Source organism: Staurois parvus, unplaced genomic scaffold (assembly GCF_062004578.1).
Source record: "Staurois parvus isolate SC_StPar_1 unplaced genomic scaffold, SC_StPar_1.0 ptg000922l, whole genome shotgun sequence".
Lineage (NCBI taxonomy): Eukaryota > Metazoa > Chordata > Amphibia > Anura > Ranidae > Staurois > Staurois parvus.
In genome coordinates, this window is record NW_028318718.1 from 863,346 (window position 1) to 884,400 (window position 21,055).

At 39.4% G+C, this 21,055-nt stretch overlaps 1 protein-coding gene across 1 annotated transcript in view; it reads left to right on the forward strand.

Moving 5' to 3' along the window:
• The window catches only part of LOC149442016 (uromodulin-like), a 53,768-nt gene that overhangs the window by 22,135 nt on the left and 10,578 nt on the right, over nt 1–21,055 (forward strand). Inside the window, exons 5-7 of the mRNA XM_089656636.1 lie at nt 13,032–13,252; nt 15,022–15,176; nt 19,085–19,330. Coding sequence (XP_089512762.1) covers nt 13,032–13,252; nt 15,022–15,176; nt 19,085–19,330 — 622 coding nt within the window. The remainder of the gene's footprint in view (nt 1–13,031; nt 13,253–15,021; nt 15,177–19,084; nt 19,331–21,055) is intronic.

Sequence of the window (21,055 nt, forward strand, 5' to 3'; positions counted from 1 at the left end):
CAAGTGCAGTACAGCATCAGCATATAACTGGTGTGGCGGTGATCAGGGACACTGACTAGTGACAGTACTAAAAAAAAAAATATAATTTGTTTTTATTTTATTTATTTTTTATTAAATTTTTTCTCTTTTTTTTTTTCATATTGCACTATGACTAAAGTAGTATAATGTTACCATAGTAACATTGTACTACTTTGGGGAAGTGATCAGTATTTTTTTTTTTTTTTTTACACAATTTGATTGATTATAGCAAAGAATTTCTTTGCTATAAGCACGCATTTAACTGAATGAAATTGATTCATTCCGGTATTTTAGCTGTGATTGGCCACGACTAATCACATGACACGGATGGGCTGTGATTGGCCCAGCCTATGCATGTGATTGCTGTGACCATTCACAGCTAAAAGAAATAAGTGAGCACTTCTACATAAAGCATTCACAGCTAGACACACTTCTATACAATGGAAGAAAGGAAGCCATCCATTTTATACAACTGTCATGTGACCTGGTGTGATTGGTCACAGCAGGTCACATAACTGGTGCAGCGCTAAATACTAGAGCACAGTTTATACACACAATATATAAACATGCATGATATCACTCTGAAGGTGATCAATAAATACAAAAGTTCAGTGTAATAGTGCGGATCATGGAGAGATCCCAATTCAAGGTGAGTGGACGTCCTGATCCAAGGTGTGATGATAGGTGTGATCACACAAATAGGTGAAAAACGCACTCACCAGATGTGCGTATAATATACACAATATGTAATCCTGCGTCACCAGGCCATAAAACGATCATCAGATCCCAGATCAGATTGTACCCAGGTCACCATCTCAGTTCCACAGAAGTGAAGTCATCTGAAACCGCTACCAGGTATCACCACCAGGGTCCTGAGTCCTCCAGATGGGCACTGCGAATGATAGCACTCACACAGAGTGCCCAATAAGAGACCTCATAGCGTGATACTGCTTTAGATGTTTTTATTCAGGGTTGGTTGGTGTGGGGTACATACAAAGATAAACCAAAAAGTTTACTGACCATATGCATTCCTATTGGTTAGGTGTCCTGCTGCTGCTGCTGCCCCCCTGACGCGTTTCGTGTGATGCACGTATTCATAGGGTCCAGGGCTGACCAGGACAAGGATCTTGAAATGATGAAAATTAAATCAGTAAATAAACAAGATTCTGTTAAGAGAGCTGTAGAAACATTACTAGAGAAAAAGGACCTAGTAATACGTCCTGCGGACAAAGGGGGAGGAGTAGTAGTGCTAAATAAATCCGATTACACTAAAGAAGTATACAATATTTTGAGTGATAAGGAAACATATTCCCTTCTACCGAAAAATCCGCTTAGAGAATATAAAAAAGAACTTACATCCATTATTAATAAAGGATATACTGAAGGAATCCTAAATAAAAAAGAAAAACTTTACCTTTGCCCTACAGTACCCAGACTTCCGGTCATGTACATATTACCAAAAATCCATAAAGATCCCACTAATCCCCCAGGGAGGCCTATAATAAGTGGCATCGGGTCCTTATGTTCAAGAGTAGGCGAGTATATTGACCATTTTTTACAACCTCTCGTCATAAGGACTCCTGCCTATTTGAAAGACACAAAGCAAGTACTCCAAGACATTAGTAACATCACTATAGATAAAGGTACTTTTTTGGTTACGGCAGATGTAACATCTTTGTACACAAGTATAAAACATTCGGATGGGATGGAGGCTGTTGATTTCTTTTTAAAAAATTGTGATTTTATGTGTATGTCTGATTCGCATAAGGACTATATTTTAACTTTATTAGACTTTGCGATGATGAGGAACTATTTTTGGTTTGGCCACAACTTTTATTTGCAAGAAAAGGGCGTGGCCATGGGGGCAAAGTTTGCCCCCAGCTTAGCAAATTTGTTTATGGCCAGATGGGAGGAGGATGTCATCTACGCGAGAGACTGGCCTGAGCTCTCTTTTTATCGTAGATACATTGATGACATCCTCCTCATATGGAATGGTGAGGAACAAGCCCTTTTAAATTTTTTTACCACCTTGAATTTTAATTCTTTAAACATTAAGCTCGTGTTTGAATACAGTCAAATTAGTGTTAATTTTCTGGATCTGGTATTAATAAATTTTAACGGTAAAATAATGACTGAAACCTATTTCAAACCAACGGACAGAATGGCTATATTTCAACTGATAGCTGTCACCATCCGGTTTGGTTACGTAATATACCAAAGGGTCAGTTCTCCAGGATCAAGCAGAATTGCACCAATGTGGAGACTTATTATAAACAGGCTAAGATAATTAAGGATAAATTTGTGCAAAAAGGGTATGATTGCCCCACCCTTGATCAGACCATAGACACCATAGGTAAATCAGACAGAAGTTTGTTGTTACACAACATTCCTAAACAAAAATCAAAGCAAATATGTCCGTTTATCACAAATTATTCTTTACAACACAGAAAAATCACGAGTATTATCAATAAAAATTGGGGGATTCTGAAATCGGACCCAATATTAAATACACTATTGCCGGAGAAACCTGAAATTATTTTCAGAAGAGTGACATCGCTCAGAAATAAGATCGCCCCCAATATAGTGGATCCACCCAAAAATACTATTATGTTTACTAATTTAAAAGGATTTCACCCCTGCAGAAAATGTGTTATCTGTCGATGCAGTAAATACACTAATAAGAGCAATTATTTTATTTCCACAACGAGAGGTAAACAATAGGACATGGATGACTTTATAACTTGTACTAGTAGATTCGTGGTATACTTGCTCCAATGTCCATGCAACCTCCAGAATGTCGGGTGTACTACCAGACGCCTTAGAGACAGACTGAAGGAGCACGTTAATAACATCAAAAAGGGATACAAAGATCATTCCTTGTCACAGCATTATAAGATCCATCACAATAGCGATCCCTCGTCACTCAAATTCATGGGCATAGGCATTGTAAATGCCCATTGGCGAGGAACAAACAGAAAACGGGCGGTATCTCAGCTCGAATCGCGGTGGATCTATGAACTTGGGTCCTTGCACCCCAAGGGATTGAATATAGATTTCGATCTAAATTGCTTTTTAGACAATAGATAACAGAATGATGATGTATTCCTACCCTTTTTTGGGTCCATATAGATATATTTAGATTTTTACTTGAATTATTATGAACATTTTAGGATTAAATACCATATTATTATGAATATAACCATACACATGTTATTAGCATACAATAATCGGGCCGATTTCCTGTTATCATTATTTTAATGAAGTGTCTCTTCTCATTTCCCGTCATCGTTTTTAAGATATTTTTTATTTTTAATATTCAATATTAAATATTCATTATGGATTTAGTACCATATTCTTTTAATCATGTGTTTTTATTATGTAATCATGTGTTTTTATTATGTAATCGTGAGATTTTGGATTATTATTGAAGTTTTTGACCATATGTTTTCGTATATATTTATATACATTAACTGCTAATTTTAATTTTTACACATATATTGTATCTATGCATTTCTGTCTGACCATTTTAGTGCTATTTACATTTGTATATTAATAGAGAATATTTATGCGGATTTAATCCCTGACCTGATTTGATTTCAGCAAAATAGAATGGAGTTTATGTAATATTATAATGTTTTTATATATATATTTATATATATATATATATAATCCTGAGTGACTTCCAGGTCTTCTTATTTACAATTGGTTCCTAAAGAATATCCCCTGTGCACTGAATCTGCACCTAGGAGTGTGAATAATCCCTCTTCTCAGTTTGCACAGGGATGCCTTTGTTTTTGGCTGTATAAATCCTGAGCAGTAAACACTGCTCCTTTATCCCTTTACACTGCCAACAAAATGGCGCCGCACTGTAGGAGACTTCCTGCTGTAGATCGCATCCGCGATCCATGACAAAATGGCGTCGATCGCTCGCGCATGCGCAGTAGCGTGGGAAGACGACGCCAGCGTTCTGCGCATGCGCGGATAGCCGAGAAAATGGCGGCCGTATTAGGAAAATTTGCCATTCACATTTATAAATAGCACTGATGAGGATGTCCTGGTCAGCCCTGGACCCTATGAATACGTGCATCACACGAAACGCGTCAGGGGGGCAGCAGCAGCAGCAGGACACCTAACCAATAGGAATGCATATGGTCAGTAAACTTTTTGGTTTATCTTTGTATGTACCCCACACCAACCAACCCTGAATAAAAACATCTAAAGCAGTATCACGCTATGAGGTCTCTTATTGGGCACTCTGTGTGAGTGCTATCATTCGCAGTGCCCATCTGGAGGACTCAGGACCCTGGTGGTGATACCTGGTAGCGGTTTCAGATGACTTCACTTCTGTGGAACTGAGATGGTGAACTGGGTACAATCTGATCTGGGATCTGATGATCGTTTTATGGCCTGGTGACGCAGGATTACATATTGCATATATTATACGCACATCTGGTGAGTGCGTTTTTCACCTATTTGTGTGATCACACCTACCATCACACCTTGGATCAGGACGTCCACTCACCTTGAATTGGGATCTCTCCATGATCCACACTATTACACTGAACTTTTGTATTTATTGATCACCTTCAGAGTGATATCATGCATGTTTATATATTGTGTGTATAAACTGTGCTCTAGTATTTAGCGCTGCACCAGTTATTTAATATATATGTTTGATTTGGAGGTTTTACTTGGTTACCTTTACGGTGTATCAGCTGCTCACTAACGTTTTTGTGTATATATATATATTGATACACTTTTTGCATTTTAGTCGTGCTCACTATAACATCTTTTATTACAGCAGGTCACATGGTACTGGCAAAGGGGACAGTACATAGATCTGTCATCGTCCGTGTCCAGTGACAGATCTCGCCACAGTACGGCCCTGCAGGCATGCGCAATGCGCGTCCTGGGAGGGACGCCATATGGCGTCCTCCTGGAGGGACGAAGTTTGTCCAACTGCCATTTGGCCATAGAGGCTGGGCGGCAACTGGTTAACAAGCAATTCGGCACGTTGCACCTTCTTTAATACCAGACAATTTTTCCGTATTGAGCACTGTGATACTTTGACTGACAATTACTGAGTCATGTAACACTGTGTCCAAATGAATTTTCTATGATATGTTTGAGACAGATATTGGGGAATTCAAAATAGTCCAATGACACATTTCTGGCTGTAGTTCCCTTAAGAGCCTAATTCAGGCGAGCATTTGAGCAAGTGTCTGTAACATTACTGACATGTGTGGCAAATTCAAGTAGTTCTTACTACAGCCAAATGTACGAACATGTTGCTATGGTATCAACAAATTCTTAAAAAATGATTGCCAGTTCTAAAATGAGGAAAATGGCAGTACCTAAGATCAGCTATACAAAATGACACCAGTACTCAGGGCAGGCGGTGCCTGTACAGGGAAGCTGTCATGTATTTGATAGTTTCCTGCTCAGGGCTCTATCCCCAGCCCCATTCAGCTGTTGGCTGGAAGATTCCGGGCTGAAAGCTAAATGGTAATACAGATGATGTCATTACCCATTTATAACAATGACCATATTTAGGAATTGATTTGTCACCGAGTATGAGGAGCCTAATGGGGAACAGAGGGAGCAGTTCCTCATCAGTCCTGCTTTACTTCTGACACGGAAAAGTCGCAACTGGACTGAATATTAGCTAAGGATCCACCCACTGCTGTATGCTGTCATGTAAAGTAAAGCAGACCTGATGGGAAAGCAGTCTCTCAGTTCCCCATCAGGCTCTGGCCATGCCTGATATAAAACTCCTTAGCTATGTGCCTGTCAGTGTGATGGGTGCAGTGTCCAGGGACACGAGTTTGCTGTGGAAAGAGTGTTCAGTGTGGACTAGGGTTGCCACCTCATCCCTTTAAACCTGAACACATATTAACCATTTGCCCTCTAGAGGATTTACCCCCCTTCCTGACCAGGCCATTTTTTGCAATACGGCACTAAGTTACATAAACTTTAATAATAAAGAACGGACCTTCTGCGCTAAAATGGAGCCCTATCCCTATAGCTGCTGACACTTAGCCTCCTACCAAAGTGAGTACAATGAGAATAAATAATAAACAGTGCAGCGCTAAACCTTAATTATATAAATAAAATAAAAATATATATGTGCAATAAATCAGTGCAAATGTGCAAATAAGGGTTAAATAAAGTGCAACACGTGTATTCAGCAATCAATCTGACAGAAAATCACTCTAATATAAATCACCACTCAATATAAATAAGTCCATATATATGAAATCTTCATGCATGTGATGACAAGTGATCACACTGTGTATATCCAAAAATGGCTACAGTGGCCCCTCACCTCCTTACATTGACCCCTCAGGGTCAGCTCGCCTTAGGATAAAACACCACCAGGATCCTCTCCAGAAATATACACTCTAGCAGCAGCTTCCTCTCCGGTTCATATACAAACAGAAAGCTCACTCGCCGTGATGTCAGCAGCCTGTGATCCCCGCTGACAGCTTAAATATTAACACATGGTTGTCGCTCCTAAAATCCCGCATGAGTTATTTTATCAACTCATGCGGCGTTTTAGTAATGAAAACCAATGTAGCGTTCATGTTTCAGCTGTCGGTGGAGTAAAAGTATTGCTGGGAATTATAAAAAAATTAAAAAAAAACGGTTTGGGGTCCCCCTTCGCATCCATACCAAGCCCTTTGGGTCTGATGTTAGGGGTAACTCCACGCCGAAATTAAATAAAAAAACAGCGTGGAGTCCCCCCCAAAATCCATACCAGACCCTCATCCGAGCATGCAGCCCCCCCCTGAGCCATATCAGGCCACATGTCCTCAACATGGGGGGAGCTTTTGGGCAGGGGGGCTCCCCCCCAAAGCACCCTGTCCCCATGTTGATGGGGACAAGGGCCTCTTCCCCACAACCCTGGCCGGTGGCCCCCAGATCCCACCCCTCCCCCCTACGTGAATGAGTCTGCGGTACATGGTACCACTACTAATTCACGAAAAAAGCAAAAGTGTAGTGTAAAAAAAACACAGTACAGGGTATTTGACAAGTCCTATAATAAAACAATGTCCCCCGAAGTAGATCCAACGTCAATCACGGCGACCCGGAAAAAGAAAAAAAAAAAAGCTCCACTCTAGACAGAGGCTAGCTGCCTTATGCAGCGAGTCGCTCTCTGACAGTTCTTATATAGGTAAGGGGCGGGGCCAGCCAGGAACATCATCTGAGTGACCCCACCCCATGTCACATGCTTGCTGTCCGCGGCTGGCCCCGCCCCTTACCTATATAAGAACTGTCAGACAGGGTGACAGTTCTTAAATAGGTAAGGGGCGGGGCCAGCAGGGAACATCAAGCATGTGATCCCACCCCATGTGACATCAATAATGTCACATGGGGCGGGGTCACTCGAATGATGTCCCCGAGTGAGCTTTCTGTTTGTATATGAACCGGAGAGGAAGCTGCTGCTAGAGTGTATATTTCTGGAGAGGATCCTGGTGGTGTTTTATCCTAAGGCGAGCTGACCCTGTGGGGTCAATGTAAGGAGGTGAGGGGCCAATGTAGCCATTTTTGGATATATACAGTGTGATCACTTGTCATCACATGCATGAAGATTTCGTTTTGGACACTATATATATATATATATATATATATATATATATATATATATATATATATATAGACTTATTTATATTGAGTGGTGATTTATATTAGAGTGATTTTCTGTCAGATTGATTGCTGTGATCACTTTGACACTTTGATTATTCCCGTGGGGAATACACGTGTTGCACTTTATTTAACCCTTATTTGCACATTTGCACTGATTTATTGCACATACATATTTTTATTTTATTTATTTATATAATTAAGGTTTAGCGCTGCACTGTTTATTATTTTTTCTCAAGTTACATAAACTGACAATTGCGTGGTCATGCAACGCTGCACCCAAATTAAATTTCTGTACTTTTTTTTCCCCCACTAATGGAGCTTTCTTTCGGTGGTATTTGATCACCTGTGCGGTTTAAATTTTTTGCCCTATAAACAAAAAAGCCAGACAATTTTGAAAAAAAGAACCAAAACAATATTTTTTTACTTTTTGCTAAAAAATATATGCAGTAAAAAAAAAAAATTTCATAAATTTTGTCAAATCTATTCTGCTACATGTCTTTGCTAAAAAAAAATCCCAATATATGTAAATTGATTTACGTAAAAGTTATAGCGTCTACAAATGATGGTATATATACTATATAGGTACTATATACAGTTGTGCTCAAAATAATAGCAGTGTGTTGAAAAAAGTGAATAAAGCTCAAAATCCTTCTAATAGCTTTTATTTCCATACACACAAATGCATTGGGAACATTACACATTCTATTCCAAATCAAAACATGAAGAAAAATATATCAAATTTGTGTTCCTCTGAAACAATTGAAGAAAAGTGAATATTAGACTGTTCAAAAAAATAGCAGTGTTTGTATTCTTCTTTACAAACTCAAACATTCACTATATAAACTGAAAAATGTTTGAAGATTTTGCTTTCCTTTGAATCACTTAATTAATATTTAGTTGTATAAGCACTGTTTCTGAGAACTGCTGTACATCTGTGTTGCATGGAGTCAACCAACTTCTGGCACCTGTGAACAGGTATTCCAGCCCAGGATGATTGGACTACATTCCACAGTTCTTCTCTATTTCTTGGTTTTGCCTCAGAAACTGCATTTTTGATGTCACCCCACAAGTTGTCTATTGGATTAAGATCCGGGGATTGGGCTGGCCACTCCATAACATCAATCTTGTTGGTCTGGAACCAAGATGTTGCACGTTTACTGGTGTGTTTGGGGTCGTTGTCTTGTTGGAACACCCATTTCAAGGGCATTTCCTCTTCAGCATAAGGCAGCATGACCTCTTCAAGTATTCTGATGTATTCAAACTGATCCATGATCCCTGGTATGCGATAAATAGGCCCAGCACCGTAGTATGAGAAACATTCCCATATCATGATGCTTGCGCAACCATGCTTCACTGTCTTCACAGTATACTGTGGCTTGAATTCAGTGTTTGGGGATCGTCTGACAAACTGTCTCCGGCCACTAGACCCAAAAAGAACAATCTTACTTTCATCAGTCCACAAAATGTTGCGCCATTTCTCTTTAGGCCAGTCAATGTGCTCTTTGGCAAATTGTAACCTCTTCAGCACATGTCTTTTTTTCAACAATGGGACTTTGCGGGGGCTTCTTGCAGATAGCTTGGCTTCACATAGGCGTCTTCTAATTGTAACAGTACTCACAGGTAACTTTAGACCATCTTTGATCTTCCTGGAGCTGATTGTTGGCTGAGTCCTTGCCATTTTGGCTATTTTTCTATCCATTCGAATGGTAGTTTTTCGCTTTCTTCCACATCTTTCAGGTTTTGGTTGCCATTTTAAAGCATTTGCGATCATTTTAGCTGAGCAGCTATCATTTTCTGCACTTCTTTATATGTTTTCCCCTCTCCAATCAACTTTTTAATCAAGGTATGCTGTTCTTCTGAACAATGTCTGGAACGACTCATTTTCCTCAGAATTTCAGAGAGAAATGCACTGTAACCAGCATGTACAACATTTGCTGCCTTCCTTCCTTAAATAAGGGGAATAATTGCCACCAGTTTTTCAAAGAATGAATGACCTCACTAATAGAACTCCACACTGCTTTTATTTTGAACATGCCCCTTTCAATTAGTGATTCAATTACACAGAATCAGCAGCATGCATGTCATGATTGTTGGGTCTGTTGGATTTCTATTACTCTACTACACCTGCTAGTAAATTATTTGCCATGTAGAATTATCATTTCTACCAAAAACAGTGATTGATCAGGTTAGTGATGTCTGACTGCTATTATTTTGAACACAACTGTATATACATATATATGTGTGTGTGTGTGTGTGTAACAAAAACAATAAAAAAAAAATACAGTTTACCTGACTTTTTTGTTTTTAAAACAGCAAATAAAAATACCAGGACATTACAAACACCCCTAAAATTACACATTTCGCAAAGTTGAAATCCCAAGGTGATCTGATATTTTTAACATTCATTTTGAAAATGAAGAAACTTGCCAGTATTGAGGGAATTTAAAATATGGCACTTGGTGGTTTACTAGGTGCATTAAATATACAGGTAGTACACACAGGGGGTCAGGTGGTGAAGGGTTATGTGCAGGTCACATACAGCGGGAGGATGGAGATGATTGGGTTAATATACAGTGCAGGACAAGGGAGGTGAGGGGTTAATATACAGGTCAGATCATAGACAGGTATAGGGGCTGACATATACTGTAGAGGTGAGCAATGTGTATACCTGGATTTATTATTGTTGGCATTGTACTGTATTGCACTTGTGTTGGCTGGTGGTCAGAGGGCATTCTTTCCTCTCACTGATTGGCATGTGAAAGCAAACTGTGCTTCTGTCCAGTAAGTGATACACAGCTACACGGTGCAGTCTTTGTTTACATTCTAGGACTCTGTAATTGTCTCTTATTGGCTCTGTATCTTTTGCCTGGATCTGCAGTGTCCAAACGCAGCACAATCACAGGACTTTGTGCATGCAAGCACATAGGAGGACATACAGTACTGTGCAAATTACTTGGGACAGACAGGATATTACAATGAGACAATGTCAGATTTACAAAACTTATTTACTGTCTGTCAGTAACTGATATGGCTTCCCTTAGCTTTAACCGCTTGCCGCCTGCCCGCAATGTACTGTGAATGGGCAGCAGCTACAAGCAAGTTGCTTGTACAAGCTGGCTGTACTAACACGGGATGGGGTGCACCTCTCCCGACCCGCGATGTGTCCATCGGAGACAATGAAATGAAGATCCCAGTGAACAGGACCCAGTGATCAATGTTAGCAAAGTTGTTATGAATCAATCAATTTTATCAAACAATTGGGCAATATATTGTGTTTTTATGCATTATGATTCAAAAAAGTGTATTTTTTCCCCCAAAAATTAGCATTTGAAAAATAGCCACGGAAATACTGTGTGACATACAAAATTGCAACACCAAGGTCTGTGGATAAGGGGGTACTACCAGTCCTCCTGTACGGGGCCCAGGTCAGCAGTGGGGTCCAGACAGCTAGGTGAATTGGATGTGGGCAGGGAGGGTGATCGGCATGGTGGGGGTGCAATTACCGAAACCGATCCCCTGTGTGGCTCTCTCTGCAGCTCTCCCTCTTACTGGCTCCCTCCCACAGCGCTGCCAGCTATCCTCCCCTCCTTCCTATCAGCAGCTGCAAGCACACAATAGGATCCTTCAGGATGGAGAGTGGTTGAAGGGTCCAGTAAATATGTCACATTTTACCAGCCCCTTTCATTCCTGGATGAACACAATGAGCACTCAGTACCGATCACTTACTGTGCTCATTCATAACCGAAGTATAGTAAACTGTTTTTTTTTTTGGGGTGGCCCTGTCAGGTTGGCTGTATGGAGCCCTGTGGTTTATAACAGCAGCCCTGGCAACACCCACCATATTATTCTCTTGGGCCATTGCTTAAAAAAAATATAATGTTTGGGGGCTCAAAGTACATTTCTAGAAGTAAAATGTTTTCTTCATGTAAACCAAAAGTGTCAGAAAAGGCTTGATCTTCAAGTGGTTAGAAGAGTGAGTGATGTGTAGCATAAGCTTCTAATGTTGGCCCTGAAATGCCAGAATAATAGAAGTACCCCCCCCCCCCCCTCAATCCAATGACCCCTGTTTGGAAAGTAGACACTCTAAGGTATTTGCTAAGGGGCATGGTGAGTGTTTTGCAGATCTCATTTGTTGCCGCATGTTTTTGGTAACTGAAGAAAGAAAACAAAAATGTATATTTTCTTTTCTATTTTTCTTTTTCAAAACCCTGAAACAAAAATGATATTAGTAAAATACTCACCATGCCTCTTATCAAATTTCTTGGGGGTGTCTACTTTCCAAAAAAGGGGGCTACTGGGGGGTGTGGGCGGTCAAACTCTCTTAGGGGCTATCAGTACAGGATATTTAGCCCTTGCCACAGCAATTGAATAATAAATAAAGGTAGAAGAAGCCCCATCTGGTGGGATTGCTCATCATATATGAGGTAACTGGGTTTGTATACCACATGACTATTTGCTGTACTCATATCTGTACTTACCATTTATAGATGTGTACTCTTCTACCATAAAATTATTATATTTTTTCATATTCGGATACTACATTGTTTGTTTAATCATTTTTTTATACTGGAAAAAAAAGTTAAAATATCAATGTATTTATTACTGTTTATACAGCCTGACTGAATTACAGTAATAAATAACGAGGGTTCAGTTTGGGCTAAAAGTGTTACTAAACCCAAAACAATAAAATCAGGCTGTAAATGCATTAAAACATGCTTGTTATACTCACTGTGGGACCTAAGGGGTTAATCCTCCGCATTGTGTAAAAAGGCTGTTTTGATCCTGTCTTCCCTGATCCTCCCCTTCTTCTACTGTTCCCAATCCATCTGCTGATAGTACAGAGCTCTAGGAGTCACTCTGCACATGCTCAATTTGGTGTGTATTGCTAGAGAGTTTTTATTTCTTGGGGGAGTGCATGTGATCCACACAGGGCCAATCAGCACTGTCCAGACAGAAGGTCAGGGGTCATGCAGCCTCATAGAACAGTCAGAGGAAAACGAAAACTCCTTCTACAAGCTGTAACCAGTGCTGTGCTGGACACTGATAGAAGTCACAAGACTGCTCTACCTGCTGATGAGAAAAGGTATTTAGCAGTTTATATTTACTAAAATAATTGCATTTCCATGTTATGTGTACTGTGGGAGACCAGATATAATAAATGCAGGGTCCTAGGTTTAGTAACACTTTAAAATGTTGAGCTTTAGGAATTCTTTCTGTTTGTTGTTTGTTAGGGAACTGGGCCATATGGCTAAATGTGTCTGTAAGCAGTAACAAATAGTAAGAGGAGAGGATCAATGTACATGTGCAATAGAACAGTTCTTGTATGCATTGCCCACTGATTTGTTGAATTTGTTGAATTTTCCCAGCACGTAATGATTTTCACCCTACGGTTGTCTGTGAAAACAGTGCAATGACAGTCAAAATGAAGCAATGTGAGCTAGAAACACTTGGTTACGACCCTTCCACAGTTCATGTGAGGAATGCATCAGAGGACTGCATTTATATTATTGATGAAAAGGTCAATGGCTTCAGAATGACTTCTTTTATGGCCAAAGCAACATCCACTTGGTGTGGAAACACATTGACGGTAACACACTATTCATTTATTCATTCATTCATTTTAGCAGCTCTTTCGGCTTGTGTGTATTCTTTACAACAGGAAATATATGGAAAATGTGATTCTTAGCATTTTGCTTCAGATTTTCCTGGAAAGATTGCCTAAAGCCCAACTCCAGCCAAAATGTTTCATTTCATTTAGGGCCAGTTCACACCTGATTCACACAGGGCCTCAGTCTGTGTTCCTGTGCCATTCCTCTGTGACTCAGTCCGGTGTTATTTTCAGCCCATTTATTTGAATAGACTGAAATCACACTGGATCACATCAAAAGTAATGCATATATTACTTTTCAAAAACTCACTGCACTGGATTGCATTAAACTGCGATACCATGTGATCCGGTGCAGGTAAACGCACTGTGTTTGAGATGTCGATTATATGGACACTCACAACAGAGTGAATTTTGAATGCGGCGTGGGAAACGCACATGAAACATGGGTTTCCTGTATGGCATTTCGGTGTCAACGCACCCTTAGGCCTGCGTTTTTCAGGGTGTTTCAAGTTCTGCAGAAATGCACTACAGTTCTCTTAACATGGTTCCCTGTGGGTTACGTTCACATCTGTGCATTTTTGGAAAGGATCAGGGACTTTTTTCCCCCACAGCAGTTGTGTTTTTTTTTCCATAGACTTCAGTGGAAATGCATCAAAAATGCATCAAAAACACAGTGCTTGCATTTTTTTTCTGCTGGTTTCTATTGCAAGACAAGAGACACTTCCTAAAAATGCAGAATGCAAAAACGCATTAAAAACACGTCAAGAACACGTGTGTAAAAAATCTGCATAGGTATGAACCAGGTCTCAAGATAGAACAGGGAAGAGTTAGGGACCCTGTCAGTTTTTTTTTTTTGCTGCCTATGTCCTGGTTGGAGATATTTCTTTTGTGGGCATCACAGTGCTAAGAAGTGAGAGAAGATATTTCAATGGGGTCACTGAGAGAAATCTTACCTCTTCCTCATTCTTTAAAGGAAATTGGGCTAGTGGTAAGATTTAAGGGATATCTGTACTTTTAGTACATTTATAATTAAAATGCGGATCCCCTCTCCCCCAGAAAGCTCCTTGAGACCTGGTTCACTCCAATGCGTTTTTTAGTGCTTTTTGCAGAAATGCACTACAGTTTATTTAACATGGATTCCTATGGGATATGTTCCCATCTATGCTTTTTTGAACTACTGTATTTTTGGAAAGGGTCAGGGAATTTTTTAATTGCAAAACGTAGCATTTTTGGTTCAATAGACTTCAATGGAGATGCTGCAGAAAACGCATGTAGTGCGTATTTTGACGTGTTTTGCATATTCAATCTGCCCAGCAACAAGTTGCCCCCCCAAAAAAATGCAAAACGCATCAAAACCATTGCAAAAAGCACTGCAAAATGGACAAAATGCAAACTACATTGGTGTGAACCAGGTCAATTTTTTCACTTACCAATCTATGGTTCATAAAGATCTTTGGGGCCACTGGGTGCTACATAGTCTCTTCACAAACCTCCTTTCTTCCTCCCCCCCAGCAGGTCCATGCAAGGCAGAAGACTTTCCATTTTTGCTAGGGGAAGCCTGTTCATTGTTGGGCTCAGTGATTGACAGGCTTCATTTCCATTAGGCAGAGTGAAGTGAACCCTCTATATTTCAAAACTGTTTTTTATTGCCAATTACTTGACAGTGACAGAACAAATGTATGAAGTAAAAGGTCTAACTCGTTTCTGTTTGCTTACAACACTTTGTCAGTATTCCCTTCTTTCCACAGTACGATCAATCCTATATCAGTATTTCCAACACCATTTACATTGGAGTCCTGGATACACCAATCATCAGATTCAATAATCTCAGCTTTAACTTTACCTGTGTGTATAAACGGGATATGATAACAAGTCTGAAACTGCCTGGAAATATAACCCAACAGTAAGAAAACAATATCACACTAACTATATAAGTGTTTTGCTTATGTAAAGACACTAACATAATGTTTCGTTTTCCTTAACCTCTCATTTCCATTAATGGGTTTATGATATTTATAACGTTTTAACATGAATACTATTTATACTGTATATGGCTTAGCTGGATCCAGGAGCATGATGTCTTGTACTATATGGTGTTAGTACAGGCCTAGCATTAGATTTTTTTTTTTTTATTATGTTCAAGTGCATGCTAAGTAATCAGTAAATGCATAGCTCCCAACTGTCCCTGATTTTGAGGGACTATCTCTGATTTGGAACAAAGTCCCTTTGTCCCTCCTTCCTCCTCATCTGTCCCTCATTTTGGTCTGATCTATATAGTTGTATATAAAATTCACTATTTATCTATCAAAGTGTTTTACAGTGTAAAACCTTTCATTCAATTTCTAAGTTGCTGAATTTGTATATTTCAAAAGCCAATATAAAGGAATAGTAGTGGTAAAAAAAAAGGCACTTGTGGGTTTATTCAATCATTCTTCTTTAATGGGGGCATGGCAGGGGGTGTATCCTATGTCTACATACTTTTACTAATAAGTGTCCCTCGTTCCCATCTCAGAAAGTTGGGAGGTATGGTAAATATAATACACACTAAGGGATTTACACTCACCTGCCACTTTATTAGGTACATCTGTTCAATTGCTTGGTAACACAAATTGCTAATCAGCCAATCACATGGCAGTAACTCAATGTATATAGGTATCTAGAAGTGGTGAATATGACTTGCTGAAGTTCAAACCAAGCTTTAGAATGGGGAAGAAAGGAGATTTAAGTGACTTTGAACATAGCATGGTTGTTAGTGCCAGGTGGGCTGGTCTGAGTATTTCAAAAACTGCTGATCTACTGGGATTTTCATGCACAACCATATTTAGGGTTTACAGAGAATGGTCTGAAAAAGAGAAAATATCCAGTGAGCGGCAGTTGTGTGGAGGAAAATGCTTTGTTAATGTCAGAGGTCAGAGGAGAATGGGCAGACTGGTTGCTGTGACATTCAGATGGTATGGTCAGAATTTGGCATAAACATGAATACATGGATCCATCCTGCCTTGTATCAACAGTTCAAGCTGGTGGTGGTGGTGTAATGGTGTGGTGGGAGATTTTCTTGGCACTAGCAAGGTGTACCTAATAAAATGGCCGGTGAGTGTATTATCCATCACAAGGATCACAGTTCTCTCCCTGACAATGCTTTCATCTGCTTTTCTCTCCAGAATGCCATCTTTGTTCAGGCATCACCCAGGGTCTGCACTTACTCCCTGGCTTGGGATAATACAATCAGAAAATGATGTGTCATAATCAGCAGAAGACTGTTGGCTGGGTTAGGGGGCTTGGACACTCGTAGTGTAGGATCAAAGGAAAGCATAGACATGACCATAACTGAAAACCAAAAGATAATCAAAGCAGATGCTGAAAGTCAAACACCCAGCCCAGTGCAGCAGTTCTGGGATCTGAAATATGTGCCGCTCCTCTTTATCCCTAGAGATGCTGGGATGGATCAGAGCAGTTTTGATTGGTCATGTGACTGCATTGGCCATTCAGGACCCCTCTGATGCGTCCCTAGGTAAAGAAGAGGAAGAACAGCGCATTTTTCCAGCCCCAAGATCGCTGCACCAGGCTGCATTGATGGTGAAACTGAATCACCCACAGAGGTCAGTGCAGCGGGGACCGGGAAGGGGGGAGGGTGTAGGGTGTTAGTTCATCATTTTTAATGAAAACATTCTGGAGAAGGTTAGAATCTGTGTCAGATTTTATTGCTGTATGTGTCTTCCTGTCTCAATGACACCTTTACTTCTTGTGTCAGTAGCAGAGTGACAGAAAGTGAGGGGAAATCTCTCAATAAGTTATGCTCACTGCATTTTGTATATTTTGGTGTTTTTTTTGAAGACACACAACTGGTTATGGGCATAAATAACTGTTTTTACCTCTTAAAGTTAATATATACTGTGTAATACATATACTACACCTGGTATACCGTATATACAATATATTTACAGTACACAGTATTCAGTATATACATGGTATATACATATATCTACTATATATATATTTAAGCACAAAACACACTACATACTTTCAAACCAGATCATTTATTGCCACGCCAGCTTCACACTTCCACACTGTGGTTTGGCCACAGAGCAGTGTACCCGTGGTTTTCGTGTAATTAACAGTGCGGTTTGGCCACAGAAACCAGCTTAAGTTTTTGCTTGCTGTTTTTAAAGTGTTACTAAACGCACAACAGTAAAATCAGTCTGTATATACATTAAATCATGCTTGTTATATTCACTGTGGAACCTAAGGGGGTTAATCCTCCACATTGTGTAAAAAGGCTGTTTGATCCTGTCTTCTCTGATCCTCCCTTTCTTCTACTGTCCCCAATCCATCTGCTGATAGTACAGAGCTCTAGGAGACTGTTGGATTTTAGACACATACAATACTTCTTTTAGTGTCTTGAGGCGATTATGAATGAAAGAGCCATTGAAATTAAAAATGAAGTGTGATTTTATTCTATCACACAATGGTGTAAAATAACAATGTAAAGCGTATCATGAACAGTTCCATGTAGATAAAACTACTGTAGAAATATCAAGCAAAAGTTTAAAGATAAGTCACCATTATCTGTCATAGAAGTCCGGCCATGTGCATGTTCTTGTCCTTCGAGACTTTGTTGAAGAAGCCGGAAATAGATGGAAGTGACGAACTTTGACTTGCTGCATGCACCTGTTGGATTTTTCATATGTGTGTGTGCATGTATGTGTGTCAGAGTGTCAGTATTAGCGTGTGTGTGTGGTCCCCCTGTCCCTTATGGACCCTTTTATGCAGAATGAGTGTGTCATAATGAGAGATTCTTAATACCTTGTATGGCATAGAAGGGAGGGGACGACACTCACATAATGTTTTTGATGGACAGGAACATATGTATGCTGATGTACATAATATTATAAGGTAATGATGTAACGTCAGCTATATATTTAAAGAATAATATAGCTTAAGAACATATCTTTTCAACATATCAATGTATAATCACTAATCTATTTATGTATCAATATTAGAAACGTATACTAAATACACACAGATACTATTAAAATACATAATGTAATAATAAATCTATAATGAGTCCTCCTAATAACCTTGACATATTCTACCAGATACTTTTAACCAGCTATACCTAAATATAGTCTTCAGCTGGTTTAGCTAGTTCAGCTAACTTATTCATATCTTTCTGTCTCAGCTTAACTTATATATCTTTTGGTCTCAGCTATAGCTATTTTACTGAAGAATTAAATATCATCGGTTTAAGGCGACAATTCACACATATTAATATTAATTATGATTAATCATAAAAACCAAATATTTTGCAAGCTTGCCATCAATATAAGTGCCAAATCATAATTTTGATTTCTAACAGAGACACTCTGCACCTGCTCAGTTTGGTGTGTATTGCAAGGAGTTGTTTTTGCATGTGCATGTGATCAGCACAGGGCCAATCAGCTCTGTCCAGACAGAGGGTCAGGGGTCATGCAGCCTCATAGGACAGAGCACAATGAAAATTCCTCCTCAAGATTTAACTAGTGTTCTGCTGAACACTAATAGAAGTCACAAGACTGCTCTAACTGCTGATGAGAAAATGTATTTAGCAGTTTCTATTTACTAAAATAATTGCATTTCCATGTTCTGTGTACTGTGGGAGACCAGATATAGTGAATGCAGGGTCCTGGGTTTAGTTACACTTTAATGCATTTAAATGTAATGATTTTTGTAGGCAGACATGGTGTTTGAAGGCTATTGCTACTTCTCAGGAAAAAAATTGTGATTTAACTTGTTACTGGATTTGTTACCTAAAAATGTGTTTTGTTTTCTCAGAACGGTATACCTGTCTGGAGCCAATGGAACTGGAATGTATCCTGTTACCATGGCTGCTTATAAAGATTCAACATTCACAATACCATTTTACAATGAAGACGAAGTGACTATTGGAACAATGATCTATGTGGGAATATTTGTGACAGGAGCTGATGGAAAGATATATGTTCTCCGGATAGAGACATGTGTTGCAAGTCCAACAGATAATCGTAGTGATGTAAATAGTGTTTATCTTATAAAAAATGGGTAAGTCTGCATTTCTTATACAGCCTTAGAGATGAAAGAAAATGTAAAGACCTAGAACTTCACATAGCACAGAGTGCGAAATACAAAAGAAGGGCAGTTATAACTTAGGAATGAAATAACCTTGCAAACATCTTCCTGATTTAGCTGGAATCAGTATAAGTGTCCTTACTGTCCTTAGTGTCCTAGACCAGTGTTATCTCCTCTACCCTGATGGCCCGTACACACGATAAGAAAACTGTATGAACATTCCTGTATGAGGAACAATTGGCTGACTATCTGATCGTTAGTATAGTGCTTTCAGAAGCCGACTTTTCAGGAGACAAGCTAGAACATTTTTATAGGCCACTTTTTGTGTATAGTAATTTGAGGGAAATAATTGAATAGAAAAAAATGGATGATCAGAAGCATATAATGACCTTACACTTCCTCTTCTACTATGTTAGTACATATCTATGTTTGCCTACATTCGCTTTTATTGGCCAAGAATTTTATTGCATGTCAACACCATTCCAGCTACATCATGATATGCACTTTCATGGAAAATTGGACGATCTTTCATCCGATTTTCTCATTATTGTGTACCAGGCTTTAGAAACAACATTTTACAGAAAATCTTTGTGGAACCTCAGTGTGCCTTGTTCTACATTGCAGCTTCAGACAGACAGATATTCCTAAAATCAATCATTTTTGGTCAACCCGGGTGGTCCTGTTTTATCTCCAGTGAAAATGGAAATTTGTATGTGTCAGCCACCAGGAGGATAAATCGGTAATATCATGAACAACCGTATTAGAAATTATATATACTTTTATTGGTTCATCATTAAAAAACGAAGTCACACTTCACATTTTAAAATCAAATGATCTTTGAAGATGATATCAGCATGTGGTTATATTCACATAGCAGTAAGATGCACAATAAGCGTATAGGATCAACGCGTTTCACTGCATTTGCTTCCTCAGGATCCACGCTTTAGATGATAACAATAAAAATTGTTATATATCATCTTCCAAGATCATTTGGTTTAAAAATGTGAAGTGTGACTTCGTTTTTTAATGATGAACCAAGAAAAGTATATATATATTTTTATTGCTGGTAGGTTAATTGGCTCCAGTCTAAATTGGCCCTAGTATGTGTATGTATGAATGTGAGTTAGGGACCATAGATTATACGTCCCTTGAGGGTTAGGGACTGATGTGAATGTACCATATACTGTATATGTAACGCGCTGCGCAGATGGACGGCGCTATATAAGTACCTGAAATAAATAAATATTACTTATTACTGTTGTTTGATGTGATATTACAGATTTATCCTACCAGTGGCCGGGGGTACATATATTAAATTCCAGACCATCTCCCCCATCTCTTTCCCTTCTCTCCCCCCCATCACTTTCCCTTCTCTACTCCCCCCCCCCCATTTCCTTCCCTTCTCTACCCCCCCCCATTTCCTTCCCTTCTCTACCCCCCCCATCTCCTCCCTTCTCTCCCCCTCCATCTCCTTCTCTTTCCCCCCCCCCCCCCTTCATGTCCAGTTAACACTCAGGGACAACTTTGTACTATTGGGTATAGCTGGCAATCTGCTAGTTGGCTATACTGTGTGGGTTTTCACTCACACCTTTGTGATGCTTCTGTTTTAACACCTTTCTGCCCATCCCCAGCATGGCTTTAGGGGTCTGTTTACATGAGCATTGGTCTTTGAAGAGCAATCTGCATTCAGATCACTCT